At 33.7% G+C, this 20,835-nt stretch overlaps 1 protein-coding gene across 4 annotated transcripts in view; it reads left to right on the top strand.

Moving 5' to 3' along the window:
• DIAPH2 (diaphanous related formin 2) overlaps positions 1 to 20,835 on the top strand; it is a 914,500-nt gene that overhangs the window by 201,834 nt on the left and 691,831 nt on the right. For all 4 annotated transcript variants that reach the window (XM_028522433.2, XM_036016530.1, XM_028522432.2 and 1 more), the window contains 3 exons: positions 17,705 to 17,779; positions 17,864 to 17,933; positions 20,507 to 20,643. In XM_028522433.2, the coding sequence (XP_028378234.1) occupies positions 17,705 to 17,779; positions 17,864 to 17,933; positions 20,507 to 20,643 (282 nt within the window). The remainder of the gene's footprint in view (positions 1 to 17,704; positions 17,780 to 17,863; positions 17,934 to 20,506; positions 20,644 to 20,835) is intronic.

Genomic DNA, 20,835 nt, shown 5'->3' with positions numbered 1-20,835 from the left:
TATTTTGATATTATTTCTTTTGTTAAGATTTATCTGACTTTATTTTTAAAAATCTATTATGAAATCTTCCAGCAAAAATTATGAAGAACAGTTGTGAACTCACCTACCAGTTTAATAAACAAAACTATTTATTCTTGTTATAGAAAACTTAGTCTTATGACTCAGATTAATTTTAATGATACTAGCATACCTCGAGACTGTATTTTCACTGATTAAAAAATAATGTGGAAGTCTACATGTTATACAAACCAATGCATTTATTTTTTGAAGTATGATATCTTAAGAATATATATCATTACATTGAAAAGTATCTTTTTCTGATGACAACATGGCTCTGAATAGTGAAATTTGGGACTTATTTGCCCTGTCCATTAGGGATTATACCTGTAATAATTCAAATGTCATCCACATAGTATTTATATCCATTTATTACTACCTGACATATTAAGAAAATAGTTTTTACTATTATACTATTAAGAGTTAGTTGTCTTTGGTAATACCTAAAGTTGGAGTAGTTCAGTGAGTAGAAGCTAATATTACGTGATTTGTTTTTACATGGCAGAGGAATATCCCATATGGAGTCACAAAACAATATTCTTGTCCATATGGAACTTATTTTCCAGTAAGAGAAGTCAGATAATTTAATGAATTTTTATTTATTTAGAGAAATAAAGGGAGGGAGGGAGGGAGGGAGAGAAACACTGATTTGTTGCTCCACTTATTTATGCGTTCATTGGTTGATTCTTGTCTGTACCCTGACTGGGGATCGAATGATCAACCTTGACATTTTGGAATGATGCTCTAACTAACTGAGCTACCTAGCCAGGGAGGGAAGTCAGAATTTTTTTTTTTAAAGTACACATAAAATGTCAGGGTGTGATCTGTGCTAGGGAGGGGATGTTGCTATTTTTTTATCAGATGGTCAGTGCAGGCCTCCTTGACTTTAATAATATTTGAGCAGAGGTGTAAAGGAAGTGTGGGAATGAGCTATATGGTTCACTAGAGAAGGAACATAGTTAGAAACAGGAACCAGCAAAAACAAATGTTTGCCTTGTTCAGGAATGTCAAAGAAGCCAGCTGGCTGGAGGCAGAGAATGAAGTCTTGGGAGCCATTGGAAAGACTTTGGCTTTTATTCTGAGAGAGCTGGGAAGCTGTTAGAGAGTAATGGCATGATCTGACCTAGATTTTTAAAGGATAACTCTGGGTTGAAACAGGGAGCTAGAAATCTCACAGGAATTCCAGCAACCATTGTATAGCTGTGCTTCATGGAAGCTGATATAGAAGGTCATCTGACATCCTAAGGTAGTCCTAGAGCCTGATCATTTTTGTCATGAGCCTTCTTACTTCAGCAGCAGAAATTCACAGAGCATCGTTCTGATTACTCCCACTGACAGCTTCCTTTCCTTATATTAACTGCTTGGCTTTCTCTGTATTGCCCAGGTGAGAGTCTTAATGGGATGATTCTGGTCTCCATTTGGTTCTGCTTGGGCAAGGCTTTTCATGAGAGGCCAGCTCAGTCTGTAGGCCAGATTAAGTCCTTACCATGCCACATTTCAGGCCACCATGCCTGATGGAGTCAGATTTCTTTTGGTAAGGGAGAGGATAGCAGGGTGATATGGTCCAGGATTTGTCCACCTTGGACTGTTACCTCAGGAGCTGACTTTATAAAGTGTTCCCCTAAGAAGGTGATATGTGCTTGTCAGGTACCAGACAGCACAGTCACTTTAATAAAGATGAGAAGGAAAGTTATTTTAAGGAGATCTCCTGAAGATCAAGGGTTATTTTATTTATCCTATACATTCAGATTTTAACTTTATTTGTTGTGGCATTACAAGTTGAGTAAATGAGCAAAAGCAGCACATTGCTACCACAAAGTGTCTCTAGTGTTCCTGTGTGTATATGTGTGTGTTTTGGAAAGAGGAGAAAAAACAAGGAGCACTACTGTCCTTATGTTTCCTTTGAGTGTCCTGAGAACCCAATTCTAGTAAGCCACCTCCAAGCAGTGGTCTCTCCTTGGACTTTTATCTACCAGTAGTCTCTGTTTCGAAAATCTTTTTTCCTAGTAAGGGGTTCTCTCCTCAACCTACCCCTCAAGAACGTGGAAAAGTGATGGTGGTAGGTTTTGTGTCTACATCACATAGTTAAATAAGTTCTGCAGGTGTAGTGCATTTTCCTGTTTGGGGAGTTTACAGTAAACAGTAGCAGTGGTTTTTTTTTTTTAAGGCTTTTAAAAGTTCTGCTGGAAAGAAACCTGTTTCACTTTATCATTCCAAAGTTTCCAAATGAAAAAAAAAAAACACCCCATTTTATTCCTTAGAAATGCTTATAACCATTTCATAGTCTAAACTTCACCTTCTATTTCTATCAGATTTAAACCCACCAGCAACTGTAGATAAGGTTATCTAACCATCTCCTAGTTTAAAATATCCCTTATAGAAACCCCAAAATTAGGTAATCAAACCAACAAAGAACTAAATAGTGTTTCTTTTGTATAGAAACTAATAAACAAACAACAGCTCTGAAACAACAAAATGAACAACAAAAAAATCAGAAAAGGAGGAAACCAATGTAAGAATAGACTCAAGAATGAGCATAGTTTACATAACAAGAAGTAAATTACAGAGAAAAGAAAGAAAAGAAAAACAATCTGTAAAAGGATAAATTACCTTGAATGCATAGTGACTTATATAATATACTAAATAATCATTGAAATTCAGCAGGAATCATTTAATATTATTGTTTTAGTTTCCAAGAATTTCCATAACAGTTACCAAAAACTGGGTAACTTAAAGAAAACAAAATTCGCCCTGGCTAGTGTGGCACAGTGGATTGAGCATCTGTCTGTGAACCAAAGCATTGCTGGTTCAATTCCCAATCAGGACTCATGCCTGGGTTGCAGGCCAGGTCCCCACTTAGCAGTGCATGAGAGGCAACTACACATTGATGTTTCCTCTCCCTTTCTTTCTCCCTTCCTTCCCCTCTGTCTAAAAATAAATAAATAAAATCTTTTAAAAATTTATTCTTTTACGGTTCAGCTAGCCACAAGTCTGGTATCAAGGTTTTGTCCAGAAGGTCCCTCCTAAGGCTCTAGGTGAGGATCTTTCCTTGCTACCTCCTGCTACTGGCAGCCCTTGGGTTATGGCATTGTAACTCTAAACCTGTCTCCCTTGTTCTATCCCCTGTGTGTCTCTGTGTGTCTTTTCTGTGTCTAGCTTAAGAACACATTTAACTGAATTTAAGACTTACCCTAATCCAGTATTATGTTATCTCTACCCTTAATTATACCTGTAAATACCTTACTTCCAAATAAGGCCATACAATCCTTTCTAGGTAGATGATATTCAACCCAGTACAACCATGTGAAGGACAGTTATCCTTAAAACCCTTGAAATTACAAAATTAAACTAAATTCTGTCTAGGTAAAAACATTAACTAGTTCAGGATATTTGAAAAAGTAGACCTATATACTACTTCTAGACCTATTTTTATATATAACTCCTTAATGAAATTAAATTTTGTTGGCCTCATTTCCTTTATAAGGAACATTTTTTTCTGTAGTTCTGCATTGTAAGAGACAGCCTATTATAAGGTAGAGTCACACTAGAATGACAGTTATGAGGTCTGATTTCTAGTCCTAGATTTCTCACTTTCTGTGACCTTAGTCCAATCGGTGAGTGACTTCTTTGGGCTGTAGTTTCACCATATATAAATGATATTGGAGCCTTCTAAATCTAAACTACTATGTTTTATGTTCTCACTTGCTTAGTTCCTGTTGCGCGTGGGTCACCGGCCAGCAGTGACCACGGAACGCTGCGGATGGCTTGCCAAAAAACACACAAGAAACAAACACACATGCACAGAGACAAACTAGTTTCTGTGGGGAAGTAGGGACAAAATGGCCACCCCCCCTAGTGGGGAGGGCCCTGATTTACAGTCCATACCTGCTTTTATTGGGCTCATTTTGCATAATAATTCAGGTAAAGTACAGTACTCATCAGGGGACAGTAAGGAACTATAGAAAACAAGGAACTCTGCCGGTCTATTTTGAGTCAGGGTGAAAGAGCTGTAACACTTTGAGGAACAAACTTCCTCCTTGGATCCCTCTCTTTCAACTGGGAGCATTCTAAACAAAGAAGGTTTCACAGTAATTTACATGTTCTTTCTTAGGCCTGATCACCCAGGGAATCCACCCCCTTTCAGCACAGAGCTGCACCACCCTGTCATTGTTTCAGGCTTAGCACGGGAACTAAGGCAATAAGGAGATTTTCTCCCAGACGATGAGAACTCAGGCTATGTCAAAGCCGAGGAGCGAGGGTCCGTCACCCTCTTTTGCTGCAGCCCCCCAAGTCCTTCTTTTGGGGGGCCTCCCAAAGTGATCGTGCCTGTCTTAGGTCGTTCCCCCCATGGGGAATCTTACCTGTGTTTGGCTAACCTACCAAGCTTTTTGGGGTTCAGTTATGAATAAAGTAGCAGAAGCAGCATTCCTGCCAGGGAGATAAGCTTTTGTCTCCTTGCTGGCTTATGGTTCCAAGGGCGTTCCCTTAGCCTTAGCCTAGGCGGGGGTTTCAGCTTCTGATACCAGTCAGGGCTGTTCCCAACAAGTTCCAATCTTAATACATTTGCTATTGGAACTAGATTAGTGCTTAGAAGTGATTTTGAAAAGTGAGGAAAACTTTCCTCCATAAGACTGGAAAATTTCTTAGAATTCCATTATTTTCTTCCACCTATAAATCTTATATTTATTAATGCCAGACAGGTATTTATAATTTTCTTTAATATACTGAAGAAAGCAGTTTTCAAATGTGTTAATATAACTCTTTTTAAAATCTAATGTTCATTAGAATCTAGACATATGCTCTATCATGGCTGATGTCCTTCCCTAGTATAGTTTTAACTGGTTTATTTTTGTTCAGCCCCTACTAAAATAATAAATGTAAACATACACACACAAATAGCTTTACTAAACATTCTCAAAGCACAATCATTTCAGAATTTTAAGTGGAGTCGAGAATTTTAAATTCATATGATACTTAATCCCTCCTATGATAAAGGCTCAAAGAAAGTCATTTCATTATATTACTTTCTGCTAAAGGCGAATATTTGAAAATTCCTTGTATAAACCATTAACTGGCTATATCCCAAGTCACTCCCTTACTATATAGTTCCTTCAATAGTTATTTTGTAGTCTATATATTCACCTGCATCTGCTTATGCTCTACAATAGTTTCATGAATATATGTCTGCTTCTGTTATTTAGATTTTTAGATTCCCTTGGGGAAGGGACACTCTTGCTCTCTTATTGTTTCATAATGGCAGATATGGTGTAATTTGTAGACAATAATATGTGATTTGATATGGATATTGACCCACCATCAATAAAAGCAATGCTTCTCCAGCAGTGAGAGTGAATTTGCATTAATCTGGCACTATTTTGTGGCCATGCATTTTTAGATGTAATCAGAGAAAAAGAAGGAAGCTGACTTCCTCCAGACAGGAGTATAACCTGCTGGTTTGATTTGAACCGTAGTAATAAGCTACAAACAATATTAAATGCTTTATGCAATGGTCTTTTTACTGTTGCATGATGAATTAATGAAATTGAATGTTTACAACTCTGTTAACATCCTAAGAATCCATGAATTTTCACTGTAAAATAAATCTCAATCTGCCGTCACAAATTGCATTAGACTCTGAACACACCATGGTCCATGTGTTTTAGAATGATGACTCTGTTATTTACAGATTTTTGTTCATATTCCTTGGCTAAATTTTATGAAAGGAAGCAGTGCCCACTGAGAAAGGACCAGTGAGTTTAGATAATTTTATTTCCAGCCAACTCATTATAGGATGTATAGTATTTGTCAATACATTCTATGAAGATCCAAAGAAATGTATAGTAATAAATCATTGTGACATGTGTTTTGTCAACACGTGACAAAAAACAGCAAATCCTGGTTTGAAGAATAGTCACAGAGAGTTGTGATTGTGTAGGATTCCTTGCAGAGTTGTTACTGAGATTGCCTTACTGCTTGAAGGGTATTTTACCCTACTAGCAATTTTTTTTTTCTTTTTTACTTGGAATCTTAGTTATTGATCTGCAAACTCATGGCATAGTGTGTATGGTCACTTTCAGTGCTGATAGCTTCCTCAGCCTATGTTTTTAAGCAGGTGAAAACATTTAAAATATCCTTTAGAGTTTCTATATGTGTAATTATTTGCATTACTTCTAGAACATCTTTCTTTTTTACTTGATATTTTCTAATTTCCCATCAGATTTAAACATTTTTCTTGTGTATTAACAAATGCACATTTTAACATAATCATTGTAATGAAATTGCTACTCTTGACAATAATGCAAATTAGGAATAAAAAGCACTTTTTAAATTATGGGTGTTAATAACTATTTAAACAACTTATATTAAATTTGCTAAAAGCTTGTCAAAGGAGCCATCACTACTCAGAAAGTTAATACAAAGTTAGGTAGAGATCAATACTCTTAGAACATTTTGCATTGGTTTACCAGTGAAAAATGGAATAATGAGGACAGTTTTTTATGATGCAGAAATGTGATCAAGACTTAAAATTGTGAGCACATCTCATAAGGCAGTATTACTAAAGCAGGGTTGTTTACTATTGGTATTTTAAATTTGTTCACTTTAACTTTTAAATGCATAAATTGATTTAGAAGATCCTAGTACATTTTTACATAGGATAGAGTATCAGTAAATTTAGTGCACTTATGTTAAATTTTATGCTTTCTTTTAAAGTCTTGGGCAATAATTTGAATTAATGACAACCATATCTATGCTCATTTAGTTACGTTGGTACCATATATATTGACATTGAATTTTTAATTATATAATTTTAGTTTCAAAATATAGTTCATTACTTGCTTGCACTCACTGGAAAACAGGCTTTTCGTTACTCTATGGACTATATTAAGATACTTTATATTAAACCTAATTTTCTTCAGAAACAAATGTGAATTTCTACACTTCACACTGCGCTAACAGTACCAGGTTTTACACACAACTCCAGGCAACACATTAGAGCAAAAATTAACCACTATGAATGTCCTAACACATTTCAGACAGCAAAATTCATCCCAGTATTTACTTTCAGTACAACTGAAGCAGAATTTTAAGAGTAACCGCAGTTCTGCAGATATTCAAGAAATAATAGTATAGGCCCTCTGATACAAGTCATACATTTTAGCTGTCATCTGAAGATTACACTTAAAAGGAATACTCGCTCTACCTTTGACTGACTAATGACATTTTGGTGGGTAGAAGTAACTGGAATTTTAGCTTCCAATGGAAACTCATTGTTATAATCTACTATGAAAGTAGGCCAAAATAAAAGGATTTATGCAAACCTAACAAAAAAAGACACACAACACAACTTTAAGGCATATCCGATATTATTTTTCATACCAGAAACAAATTGCTAATTGAATGGATTCCTTAATAGAATTCTAAATTTCATTTATTTGAAAGCATTTTACATATATTTTATTGCATTTTCAGCATATTGAAAATTTGTTTTTGGGGAAAAATCTTATACATATGTGGCATCTGAAATATTTTTATTTTGATTTACATGAGGTAATTTAACTAAAGGTCTTGGACACACACTGGAGTTTTACATGCTTCTCTTATCATTATGGGACTATTACTAAAAGCATTTGCACTTTAAAGTAAGAAATGCAGGTATCCCATTACCATTAAGATCAGGGTAAAAATACAAGCACCAAATAACATGAAGGGAAGGTGGTACTTTTCAAAAAGCCTAGGATAATGTCTGGTAATGATTTGAGTATGCAGTCATCCCTCACTAGATCGTGGTTCACTTATTGGGGCTTCACTGTGTCACGGGGTTTGTTTTTTAATTGTTTCTAAAAACCTGCAATATAGTGATGCTGCAAAGCTGCAATAAGTGAACTATGATATAGAGAGGGACAACTGTAAAGTATTCTAGTTTCAATTTTCCTTGTAGCCAAGGGTAGGAAAAAAAAAGGCTTAATATTGGGAGACATAGCTGTTATCTGATGAATGACGGTGCATCTATTTTTCAGGTAGGACTTTATTCCTAATTCTGAGATCAGATAATTTTATTTTGTGGTTCCTTAAATGAGGGATATTGCACAAAACAGGAGAGTGAGTCTTTGATAATTTTCCATATAGTACAGAAGATTTCCTTGTATGTCCATTTCCTCCATTGGGCCTTGAGTTAAGAAAAAATCAGGGTTGTGATGTTTCTACAAAGACCCAGGGTAACAGTATTGGTATGTAGCTTCCAGGAATCTAACCCACTACCAAGATATACTTGAGAAATGTTCCTGAGGCTCTCCCCATGGAATATCTATCATCTCAGCTGGACTTTTGATAGGAGCTGTATATCTGAAAATTGACAATTAAGATGCTAGCTAGCATCTGTAGTGCAGGTTGGCTTTGTGGTAGATTGAAATAAGATCTGTGTGCAGTAGATAACTGTGTTTGCTCTATGACCCCAGGTGTTCAGCTGGTGTTAAATAATGGACAGCTAATTTGAGGAGACTTCCCACCTGGTCAGCAAAACAATCGTTGTACAGCCTCTCACATCACAATTTGAATGTGCAAGTCTTCTGTTGAGGTAGCATCCAGGAAAGCAGAACATAGAAGGCATTATACTCTTATAATGTACTTTAAAAAACTAAATCAGCTTTAAGTGAGATGCTTAGTGGTCTGCCATATGAATATCAATCTCAAGACTTCATATACTCAGAATTAACTCAATCCTATTTTTTAGGTCTGTTTTGCAGCAAACAGTGTTACTAAAAATATGCAGATTGAGCCCAATTCTATTTTGGAGAGCACTACCTGAGTACTGAGTACTGCTCTAGATGTTTTATGGGGCAATGCTGTGGTATCATACCACCCTTCACACCAACTTCCAGATAGTTTTCTGGAGAATAGTTTTCTGCATTCAGCATTCTTCAAAAAGTATTGAAGACCAAATACTATACTGGATTGTTAAAAAGATTTTTTTTTAAAATGACATCATAAATTGTCATATGGAATTAGCATTTGTCAAAGAATAAGAATACCCTGAAATGGATCCAGCACTAAAATTAAATGAAGCATTAATGATTTTTAAAATATAGAAATGCTTAAGAATTTTATAGTGTTAAGGTCAGCATTATAAGCATCAATTAAAATGGAAAATAATTTTATAATGTAAGTGGTATGGAATATCTACCTGCAGGTATTCTCAGATTTTATGACACATTTTATACCTTAAAAACACTTTCCTGTCAGTTTATTTGTTCAACATTTTCTCCCAGGAGTAGAATGCTGTATATACTGTGCCAAGTTGTTATTATGTAAGCTTTTTGTAATTCTTGGTTATTTTTCTATTGTTTATAAATTACAGTAATGTTTTTACATGTTGAAATCATGTGTCTGAATTTGCTGATGACAATAGTTTGGTGCAAGCATTCACCTCAATGCATTTCTCAACTCTTTCAAATGATCTTGAAAAATTGGAGTGATACAATTAATAATAGACAGCTATAGAGGAATTAACTTTGAGGAGTAGGAATAAATTATATATGATATATATTTTTAAATATGTGGCAGAAAATTTCTGAAACTCTGATATGATGAATGCTAAATAAATATGAATTATCTAATAGTATGGCAGAGATATAAGCAACATGCTGGATACATGACACTGGACCTTGTAGTTTGTGAGCCCACAACAAATTTGTGATTACATAATAGTAGTCAACTATTTTTGACTGTGTATATTATTCTTTGTCTTAGAGAGCTTATCCATCTATTCAGGGTTTCAGATCAGATCCCTGTGTGTGTGATTTGGAGTCATCTTTGACACTCTGTTTATTACATTTGCCCATTTTCTTTATATTTTCCCAAGAGAAGAATATGTTTTATATATATTTTTTAGAAATTTGTAACAAGAATTATTCACTGTTTTAGAAAATATTTTGCCGAGAACAATGCATTTTTGAAATTCAGGTCACCAGTATGTCACTTGTAGCTGATGTATGAATGGTGTTTTTAAATGTATGTATGTATTTTATGTGTGTGTGTGTATATATATGTATATATAAAATTATATATTTAAATATATACAGTATATAATTTATATTTAAATATATGTGTATATATAATTATATATTTAAATATATATGTATGATGCAAGCATCAACCATTTAACTCAGTCCTCTAGTATATATAGTCATGTCCAAGCATTTAGACATAAAAATACTTATTACAGACATATCTCAGAGATATGGCAGGTTTGGTTCCAGACTACTGAAGTAAAGTGAATATTGTGATAAAGCAAGTCACACAAATTTTTTTATTTCCTAGTGCATATAAATGTTATGACATATTATAAATGAAGTTAAGTATGCAATAACATCATGTCTCAAAAACAATGAAGATACCTGATTTTAAAATGTTTTATTGCTAAAAAATGCTAATCATCATCTGAACCTTCAGAGAGTGGTAATCTTGTTGCTTATGGTGTCTTGCCTTTATGTTCATGAAAATGCAGTATCTGTGAGACAATAAAGTGAGGTATGCCTGTATTTAAGTTTAAGTTAGCTTTCTTTTCTTTCTCTTTTACATTGTGGTTAGGGATTTACATTGTTTTTTTTTTTTTCTTTATTGAATTTATTCAAACAAGCAAACAAACCAATGGTTCACCCATTTTTCTCACCTTCCATCCCTGCCTCTGGAAACCACTAATTTGTTCTCTATATCTATGATCTTTATCTATCTATCTATCTATCTATCAATCATCTATCTATCTATCAATCATCTATCTATCCTCTCTCTGTTGATAGATATTTTAGATTTTCCATATAAGAGCAATCATATATTTGTCTTTCTCTGTCTGACTTATTTCATTGAGTGTAGTGCCCTCGAGGTCCATCCATTTCTAATCAGAAGGTATTGTTTTTCTCCTTATGTCTGAATAATTTCTTTGTGTGTATATGTCTGTGTTGTATGCGTATCCATTCATCTATCAATGGATACTTAGGTTGTTTCCATGTCTTGGATATTGTAAATAATGCTGCAGTTAACATAAAGGTACATAATCTTTCTGAATTATTGTTTTCATATTCTTCAGATGAATACCTAGAAATAGAATTGCTGGATCATATGGTAGTTCTAGTTTTAATTTTTTTAAGGAACTTCCATACTGTTTTCATAGTGGCTTCACTTAATTTATATTTCCACCAGCAGTGCACAAGAATTCACTTTTCTCCACGTCCTTGCTATCACTTGTTAGTTGTACTCTTTTTCTTAATATCCACCCTTACAGGATGTATCGTTATGTCTAAGCAGGTGTGAAGTGATACCTCATTGTGGTTTTGGTTTGCATTTTCTTGATAACTAATGATTTGAGCATCTTTTTATGTACCTGTTGGTCCTCTGTATGTCTTCTTTGGAAAAATGGCTATTCAGATCTTCTGCTCATTTTTAAAATAATTTTTTTACTATTCAGTTATATTCTTTATATTTTTAAGATATTACCCTTTTATCAATATATGATTTGAAAATATCTTCTCTCCAGTAGGTTGCTTTTTCATTTTGTTGATGGTTTTCTTGGCTCTGCAGAAGCTTTGAAGTTTGATGTAGCACCACTTGTTTTGTTTTGCTTTTATTACTTTTGTTTTGGATGTCCAATTAAAAAAGTCATCACCAAGACCTATGTGAAGGAACTTACTGCCTTTGTTTTCTTCTAGGAATTTTACAGTTTCAGGTCTTAAGTCATGTGTTTAACCCATTTAGGTTAAATTTTAATATATTTTAATGATTATGCTATTACAGTTGCCCCAGTTTTTTTTTTGGTATGGTGTAAGATAGTGGTCCAGTTTCATTCTTTTGCATGTGACTGACCAGTTTTCTCAACACCATTTATTGAAGAGACTGTCCTTTCCCCATTGTATATTCTTTGCTCCTTTAGTGTAAATTAGTTGAGCATATATCCACAGATTTATTTCTTGGCTCTCTTTTGTGTTCCATTGATCTGTATGTCTGTTTCTTAAGTCAATACCATAGTTTTGATTACTATAGCCTTGTAATATAATTTGAAATAAGGGGCCTCCAGTTTTGTTTTGTCTTTGCAAAATTGCTTTGGCTAACAGGGTCTTTTTTGGTTTTATACAAATTTTAGGATTATTTGTTCCTATTTCTCTGAAAAAATGCCACTGGATTTTTGATAAGAATTGTGTTGTATGGATTGCTTTGGGGAGTAAGGATATTTTAACATTACTAGTTCTTCCAACCCATGAGCATGGAATATCTTCCCATTTATTTGTGTCTTTTTCAGTTTTTTTTTCATTAATGTTTGTAGTTCTCAATATGCAGGTGTTTTATCTTCATGGTGAAATTTATTCCTAGCTTTGTTATTCTAATTGATGCAATTGTAAATGGGATTGTTTTCCTAATTTCTCTCTCTGATAGTTTATTATTAATGTATAAAATGCAACAGATTTTTGCATTTTCATTTTAAATCTTGCAACTTTATTGAATTTGTTTATTCAAAGATTTTTTTGATGAAGTCTTTAGGGTTGTCTATATATAGTATGAAGATACCTGAAAATAGTGGCCATTTACTTTTCCCTTTCCAATTTAGATGCTTTTTGTTGTTTTTCTTGCCTAATTGCCCTAGCTAGGACTTTCAATATTATGTTGAATAAAAGCAGTGAGAATGGGCATCCCGGTCTTATTCCTGATTTTAGAAGTAAAGCTTTCAGCTTTTCACCACTGAGCATATTATTTGTTGTCTTGTAATATAGGGCTTGTAATATAGGGCATAATAGCTGAGGTACATTTTCTCTATACATGCATGAGTTGTTGAAAGTTTTTTATCATAAAAGGATGTTGAATTTTGTCAAATGCTTTTTTTCTGAATCTATTTATATGGTCTTATGATTTTTATCCTTCATTTTATTAATAGAGTGTATCACTTTGGCTGATTTGTGAGTGTTGAACATCATATAGTTGAATATGAGCTGCATAAGGATTGAGGAGTAGCAGTTTTCAGTTATAGTTTTGCCATTAACAAACTGTATGACCTAATACAAGTCACTAAAATTCTCTAGTTTATTTACCTGTAAGAAGAAAGAGACAATATGGAGTAGCTTTGATTTCACAACCAGTAAAGATACTGTGCTCAGTGTGTGTTCTTTCAGTGCAGTTCGTTTGTAAATGAAGACAAAACCATGTTGTCAATTTAAATGTTAATGTTTGTTTTGGTTTTTAACTATTGCAATTGAAAAGAAAGTTCTAGCAATTTTGAAGAAGATCATGCGTATACATGATCAGTGATTAAAACGTTACGCTTTTTTTCAAAAGCATTTGTATATTTTCAAAGGCTTATCAGGTATAAGTATGTATCTTTTAAGAGTAGCTATATTTCTAGATTTTTCTGAAAATGAACAAAGGCCAGATTGACTATAGTTGGTGATTAATATCTTCTTAGGATATTGCATTATAGTCCTATAAGGGTTTTATCTATAAGTCATGTACATGTTTATTATTGTTCTGTTGTTATTTTGCTTTAGATGGTTTTATATCACCATGGAAGAAAAAGTAATGAGCATGTCTGGCTTAATTTGGCTTAGATGAGCCTTAATAATTCCCTAGTTGTTTAATGTATAGTTATTAAAGATTCTGAATTTTCATTGTATAATGATTATGTTTTGAAAAACATTTATTAAAGGTGATTATATTAAGATATTTAGCTGTGGTTAAGGATGCATGTATGTGCACACAGATGCATACACAATTTCCACAGTATCTTTTACAGTTATAGGGGAAGGGACTTGAAAATATTATATAATAGTAAGCCAGAGAAATAGAGAACAATTTTACATACCACATTCTGAGACAGTAAAACATTTGGACTTCCTGAAATATTTTGCATCCACAATGAGGTTCCAAAGAAATTCTTCCTTTTGGTTTGGTTGCCGTTATTCTGTACAAAAACTGTTTGTGAACATTAAATTTCTTGAATCTTTATGTTTGTATCTATCACATTGTATAATGAATCATTCATTATATATTTTTCGAACTGCATTTCTCCCCTGGTAGGGGAGAAGGACTGTTGCATTTCTGTTGTTCAGACATCAAATAGTAATTAGCCTTCAACTTTCCTTGTCCCTGTTACTGTGAAAGAAAATTCTTAATTTCTCTGCTGCCTATCAGAATCAGACAGTATAACATGCAAATTGGTGTGGGAAAAATGGAAATGCATGGGTGGTATTTTCTAATGCCTCTCTGTTTTCCTGCTTGCATTCAAAGAACCTGTTACCTTATGCACAAGAGATAAATTTGACATCAGCTCAGTTTCAATTTTAGTGTTTACAGACTAGGAATGTGATTTCTTGGAGTAGTTCCATTTTAACAGAATTCTACTAAATTACAAGAAATTGGATGCCCTGTGGAATACGTGATAGAATTTTAACTGTATCACTTAACTTAGGAAAATGAAGCACTAGACTTGTCTTGTGGAAGTTAACATTTTATTATAAGTTTGACTAGTTATATTACAATGAGGCAACCTTATTTAGTGTCCTAACATAATTTTATTCACAACCTAAAACCTATACAGAAAATTTAAAATATGACTAGGACCATCTCTTAAATTTTTTTAAACAATAATCTTTGAAGGAACACAAGAGAAGAAAAGAAATTTTCTATAGCCTTTTGGACATTTTAAAAGATTTGGACTTGAGCCATTTCTACCGTCTCCAAAGTAGTTTTGAGAGCTTCAGAAATCAATTGTAATAAATAAGGAATTGTATCCTTCGAGAGAACATTTTTACTTCAACTACTGCCCTCAGGAGATTTTTACAAGTAACTCAGGTATTAACAATTTGTGAATATATAAGAGGAATTTGTTTTCTTATTATATGAGCAGCTAGAAAGATCACATATTTCCTCTTTGTGAGGAAGTTGTAAAAATATGTAGGTAGTATGAAACAGCAGGATCTTTCCAGTGGTACCTGATGGGGAGAATAAATGTAACCAGATAAAACCCTCTTAAGCAAATAACAGAGTATAGAGACAAAGATAGAATGTCCTCTTTGGTGTTTTCTAAGGACATTGTAATCTATCTATCTATCTCAATATTGGAGTCAAAACCATTTAGAATCAGGGCTGTAAAATTGACATATCGAACCTTTCTATGAATCAGGTGAAATAAGTGGAAAGTGAATGTTGTGCTTCAAAGGAATATAGTCAAATATCTGGAAGTGGCAGTTATTATATTTAATAGATATATTTAATTGGTCAGAAATGGTTCATGCATTAATCTACCATGATGAATAGTTTCCAAGGACATTCAAATGCCCATGGATCTTGTGTTTACTTTGATGTACCAGACCTGAGTAGATGTGTGTGTTTTTTTTATTGTTATTCAAGTACAGTTGTCTCCATTTCCACCCCCCAACACTCTCCCCTGCCCAAGCCATCCCCACCTCCCACCCTCGATCCTATCCTTCTTTGGCTTTTTCCATGGGTGCTTTATACATGTTCCTTGGTGATCCTTCCCCCTTTCTCCCCATTATCCCTTCCTACCTCCCCTCTGGTTACTGTCAGTTTGTTCTTTATTTCCACGTCTCTTGTTATATTTCGCTTGCTTGTTTGTTTTGTTGATTAGGTTGCACTTACAGGTGAGATTATATGGTATTTGTCTTGCAATGCCTGGCTTATTTCTCTTAGCATAATGCTCTCCAGTTCCATACATGCTGTTGCAAATGGGTAGGAGCTCCTTCTTTCTTTCTGCTGTGGAGTATTCCATCGTGTAAATATACCACAGTTTTGTGATCCACTCACTTACTGATGGGCACCTCGGCTGCTTCCAGTACTTGGCTATTGTAAATTGTGCTGTTATGAACATTGGGGTGCATAGGTTCTTTTGAGTTGGTGTTTCGGCATTCTTAGCATATAATTCCAGTAGTGGAATTGCCAGGTCAAAAGGTAGTTCTGTTTTTAGCTTTTGAGGAAATTCCATACTGTTTTCCACATGGCTGCACCAGTCTGCATTCCCACCAGCTGTGTAGTAGGTTTCCCTTTTTTCCACAACCTTGCCAGCACTTGTTGTTCGTTGATTTGTTACTCTGATTAGTATTATGGAAGACAGAAAAATAAATGAGATACTATAACTATCTTCAGAGAATTCTTAATACAGAAAGGTATGTAAGACATTGTGTCAAAATTGCATTATTAAGTATCAAAGGTAAAGATACATGGTTGTTCAAAGGAAAAATAACTGATATTTGGATGGGAGGCTCATGAGAAAAAAACATTAATGGAGGAATTAACTGTCAATTTGAGCCTTGAAAGGTTTGGAGTGATGGAGTTGGGGTTACCTTCTGGAAAGAACCATACATTAAATAATGCAGACAAGTGCAGGAAGGATATCAGGAAAGAGAATTTGTCTGATATTTACTGGAACATGTGGTATAAGGCCTGAGGCTGTAAAGGTAGGTTGATACTAGATCACAATCTGGATTTGAAATGTGTTAGGTAGTCCAGAGAAAAAGGCCAGAAGACTGGTTAAGTACAATCTAGTACAGTGTGTTGTAAAATGAATAAAAGAACAATTGAAGCTTCAGAGACCCTAGTTTGGAGGCTCCTGGCATATTAAAGGAAAGGTAACTATGGCTGAACTAGAATGTTCGTAGAGACAATGGAAAGGAGGGCAAGGCATGTATGGGAGTCATTCCAGAATAGAATATTCATGACTGTATAACAAAAAATGAAAGGAAGCTCTACAGGATCAGTCTTCTAGCCTTCTGCCACACATGGGACTTATCTCCTGCTGCTCACCCATGCCCACTTATCCAGCCCTAGAGACACAGGTCTCCTTGCAGTTCCTTGAATTTTTCAGGCACACTAACCACCACCTCAGTACCTGAGTTGTGCTTATTCCTTCAACTGGAGAAGTCCTCATTTCCTTCAAGGCTGTGTGCAAATACCACCTTATCAAAGAATTTTTCCCTGACCACACACATTTAAAGATAACATGTTGTCACTTGTTATTCCATTTACCAAGTTTTATTTTTGTTCATAGCACCAACACAGTGACATTTTATTATATATTTGTTTATTGTCTGTCTCCCTCTTTTAAGAATGTAAACTATATGAGGGTAAGGACTTAGTTATGTTGACTGTTATATCTCTATCGACTAGACCATGCTGGTACTTCATAAGCACTCAATAAATATTTATTGAATAAATGAACAAAATAAATGCAAAGGTCAAAGAGATTGGGGGGTCAAATATTATGCCAGTATTTGCAGCCTGAATGATTAAAATGGTAGTCGTGTTATTAACATAATAGGGAAGAATGGAAGAGGGGCTGATGTAGGGAAGCAGTGACACAGAGGAAGATGAATTTAGCTTATAAATTCTGGTTTAAGTATATGCTGCTGGTGAAAACAACCAAGGCAAGGCTGTGTAATGGGCAATCCAAAACATGAAGACGAGACTGAGATTGAGGTAAAGATCTTGAGTCATACTCACAGAGGATGGTTGAAGCAATTGGGGTAGAAAAAAGAATGACAAGAAATATAAAGTCAGGATCATCATATTTGAAAATAAAAATTTCATGTTAGGTACTTTATGTTTTCAGTTTGCAAACATACTTATATATATTTTTTGTGTGTTTATTTCATAGCTGGGTTAACAACTTTGGCCATGAAGGTCTTGGACTCTTATTGGATGTGCTGGAAAAGCTTCTGGACAAGAAACAGTAAGAATAAACATGAAAAAAAATCACAAAAGGGGAAATGTTTAGGCACAGGATAATATGTGTGTCTCTTTTTTTTTTATTCAGGCAAGAAAATATTGACAAGAAGAATCAGTATAAACTTATTCAGTGCCTCAAAGCATTTATGAATAATAAGGTAAGTAGTGTTTATTTCTGCTTCTCTCACAAAAGGTGAGAGAACTTGCCCAACAGCATGAAAGTATGAAACACACAAAATAGTGTGTGCGTATTCAGTTTATAAATGGGTCTTTATGATGCAAGTTATCATGTTTCATTTAAATAGTATTTAAAATATATTTTGATTTACAAAATATTGGTAGGCTTTTGCAATCATGGAAACATATAAATCTTGTTCCCAAATTAGTTAATACTATTTTTTTATGGTAGAAGAAACATTTAAATGTCATATGTTGAAAACCATTTTCTTAAGAGACTGTTTTTATTCTTTGAAAAGGAAAATTCAAAGCCATTGTTTGACTTGATCACTAAGAACATAATAAAGTTAAGATTTTCTTTTGTGTTCAATTAATGTCAGTTAACATACATAAAAGACATTCCTGGAAAATAGTGGGGATTTTTTTTGCTTCTTTTTTTTTCATTGTAAAGGACTCAATAGGTCTAGACATGGGTTTTTCTCAAAGTAGTCTTTGCTCAGGTTATGAAGTTATAGTTAGTTTTTCTATAAACTATTTTGTTACTGTCTTAGAAATGACTTGCTCTATATTTCTATAGGTAAAATACCACTAATTACATAACACTCTTTAGATGGTGTTTTAATAATCTCAAGTATTAATAGAGATAAAAAATTATTATAATAAACAAAAACTTGCCAAATCTGAATTATAGGTATTAATAACCAATGCAATAAGATTGTCTAAGTAATCTGCAAACACTTTCATAACTATAGGGGATTATATGCAAATATATATATATATATATATATATATATATTTTATATATATATATATACACAAGGTGGGGCAAAATCAGATTTACACTTGTGAGTATGCAAAACAGTTTATTCTTGCATTATTATTTATTAATTATTGTATTATTTTCTATATGAACATGGTAGATTGACTTAGATTATTCTGAACTAAGGTTAAGCTTTAGTTAAGAGCATGTTAATGTCTTGAACATAAAGGCTCAGAACGTGAATAAATGGTGGATCTTTTAAATTATAGGCATATGTAAGAGTAGGCCTAAACTGTATTCAAAATAAAAATATACAGTGATATATCTGGTTCATGTTGAAATAAACTGTCCTAATCAAAGAATGAAATTTTCATCTTTCATCTACAGTGACTTAAATATCAAATTTGTTGGCCCCAAGGAGTTTATACTACCTACATCAAATTTCTTTTTTCTTATACAGTGCATGTCAGAACAGGATCAAAAAAAGCCACCCATTTCTTAACTTCTTTTGCTATAATATTGCTCTGATGTTTAGATATATGGTTTCTCATCATTTCTTATATCTTCATTTTTATTTTTTAGTATTTCACCACATAGTAGAAAATACTTTTAAATAATAAGTGGAAATTTAAAAATTTAAATGATTTGACTGTCAGTCTAATTGATTTTTAAACTTGTTATTTTAAGTTTGATAATTGCACGATAATCATAGATCTCTGTTTTGCACCTGTGTTTTTCACTTATTTTTCTTACTATTTGTTGTCTACTAGCCACCTTTATATATACATATCCCTTCTGTTTTCTTTGCTTCTTTTAAATTTTGTTTCTTCCATTTCCTTTTTTTTCCTCTGTGTATTTCTTTATTATGACCTCTGGTAAAGTTACATTTAAGAGATTTGTCTATTTTTCTCCATGAATTAATTTAGAAGTTAAATTAGCAACCATGAAAATATTTATATGCTTGGTACTTAACTAAAGGTTATCTTGAAATGGCAATTTTACTCTGACGAAATGTCAGATTTTACCATTAAGCTAAAAAGAAGCAAATGTATTTCATAAGAAATCTGAGAAATACTTTATGGGACAATGATCAAAGAAAATATTATATTCTTACTGTAATGAAAACCCAAGCTATGTGTTTTCTTTAAAATTTCTTAACCTATTTCATTCTTATAATGCACACTTGTACATGCATATTCAAGAGTAGAAAATAAGTAAAATTGGTGTCTTCTCTGCCTAGTTCAATGTGACACTTACTGAAATCCTAGTGCCATTTCTTCTGGCTTGTAGCTTTTGGAATGCAGCACAGTTGTCTGAAAGAGGGAGGATATGAGACAGAAAGTGTAGGAACATCTGTACCAGAGGTTTATTGCTTAAACTGGCATATAGTATACAAAGAGCTTTTCAACATTTTATCCTTTTTGTTCAAGTTAATTTTTCATACAGCCATATTGAATAATTTATCCATAAATTGTAGATGTCCTCAGGAAAACCCAGTGACATAAGTAGAATTACTTTAGAAAATCATATCAGTATGTGCTTTATGTGTTCTTCATGGAATTTTTAGGCAGGCTAATGGAGATCATTTCTGATCAAGGGCCATAAACTCTAAGATACAGTCATTTCAAAGAAAAAAACAAAGACAAATAACTGCTTGTTTGAAGAACATTCATATAATTAGGTAGAATCTCATTGTGAAGGTATGGGTTTTTAGAAAATCAGTATCAAGTAGCTTTTTAAAGTTAAAGATATGTTCCAAAAACATCTTCAATGAAAGTATATATTTTTTTAAAGTTTGGATTACAAAGGATTCTAGGAGATGAAAGAAGTCTTTTACTATTGGCAAGAGCAATTGACCCCAAACAACCCAGCATGATGACTGAAATAGTAAAAATACTCTCTGCTATTTGCATTATTGGAGAAGAGAACATGTAAGTATTGCTGTTATTATATTAACTGCATGGAAAATGCCAGTTGAGAAATTAAGAAATCCTGCTTTTGTGTTGATTCTTTAGATAACTTGCAAACCCATGGACATGAACTAAGTGTGGGGGGGATGCTGGAGGTTAGGGGGCTGTAGGGTGGAGGGGGGATAAAGGGGAGAAAATATTGGGAAAAATGTA

Source organism: Phyllostomus discolor, chromosome X, assembly GCF_004126475.2.
Source record: "Phyllostomus discolor isolate MPI-MPIP mPhyDis1 chromosome X, mPhyDis1.pri.v3, whole genome shotgun sequence".
Taxonomy (NCBI): domain Eukaryota; kingdom Metazoa; phylum Chordata; class Mammalia; order Chiroptera; family Phyllostomidae; genus Phyllostomus; species Phyllostomus discolor.
The sequence above is the reverse complement of the archived record's forward strand: the minus strand, read 5'-3'. Positions and strand labels throughout refer to the sequence as shown.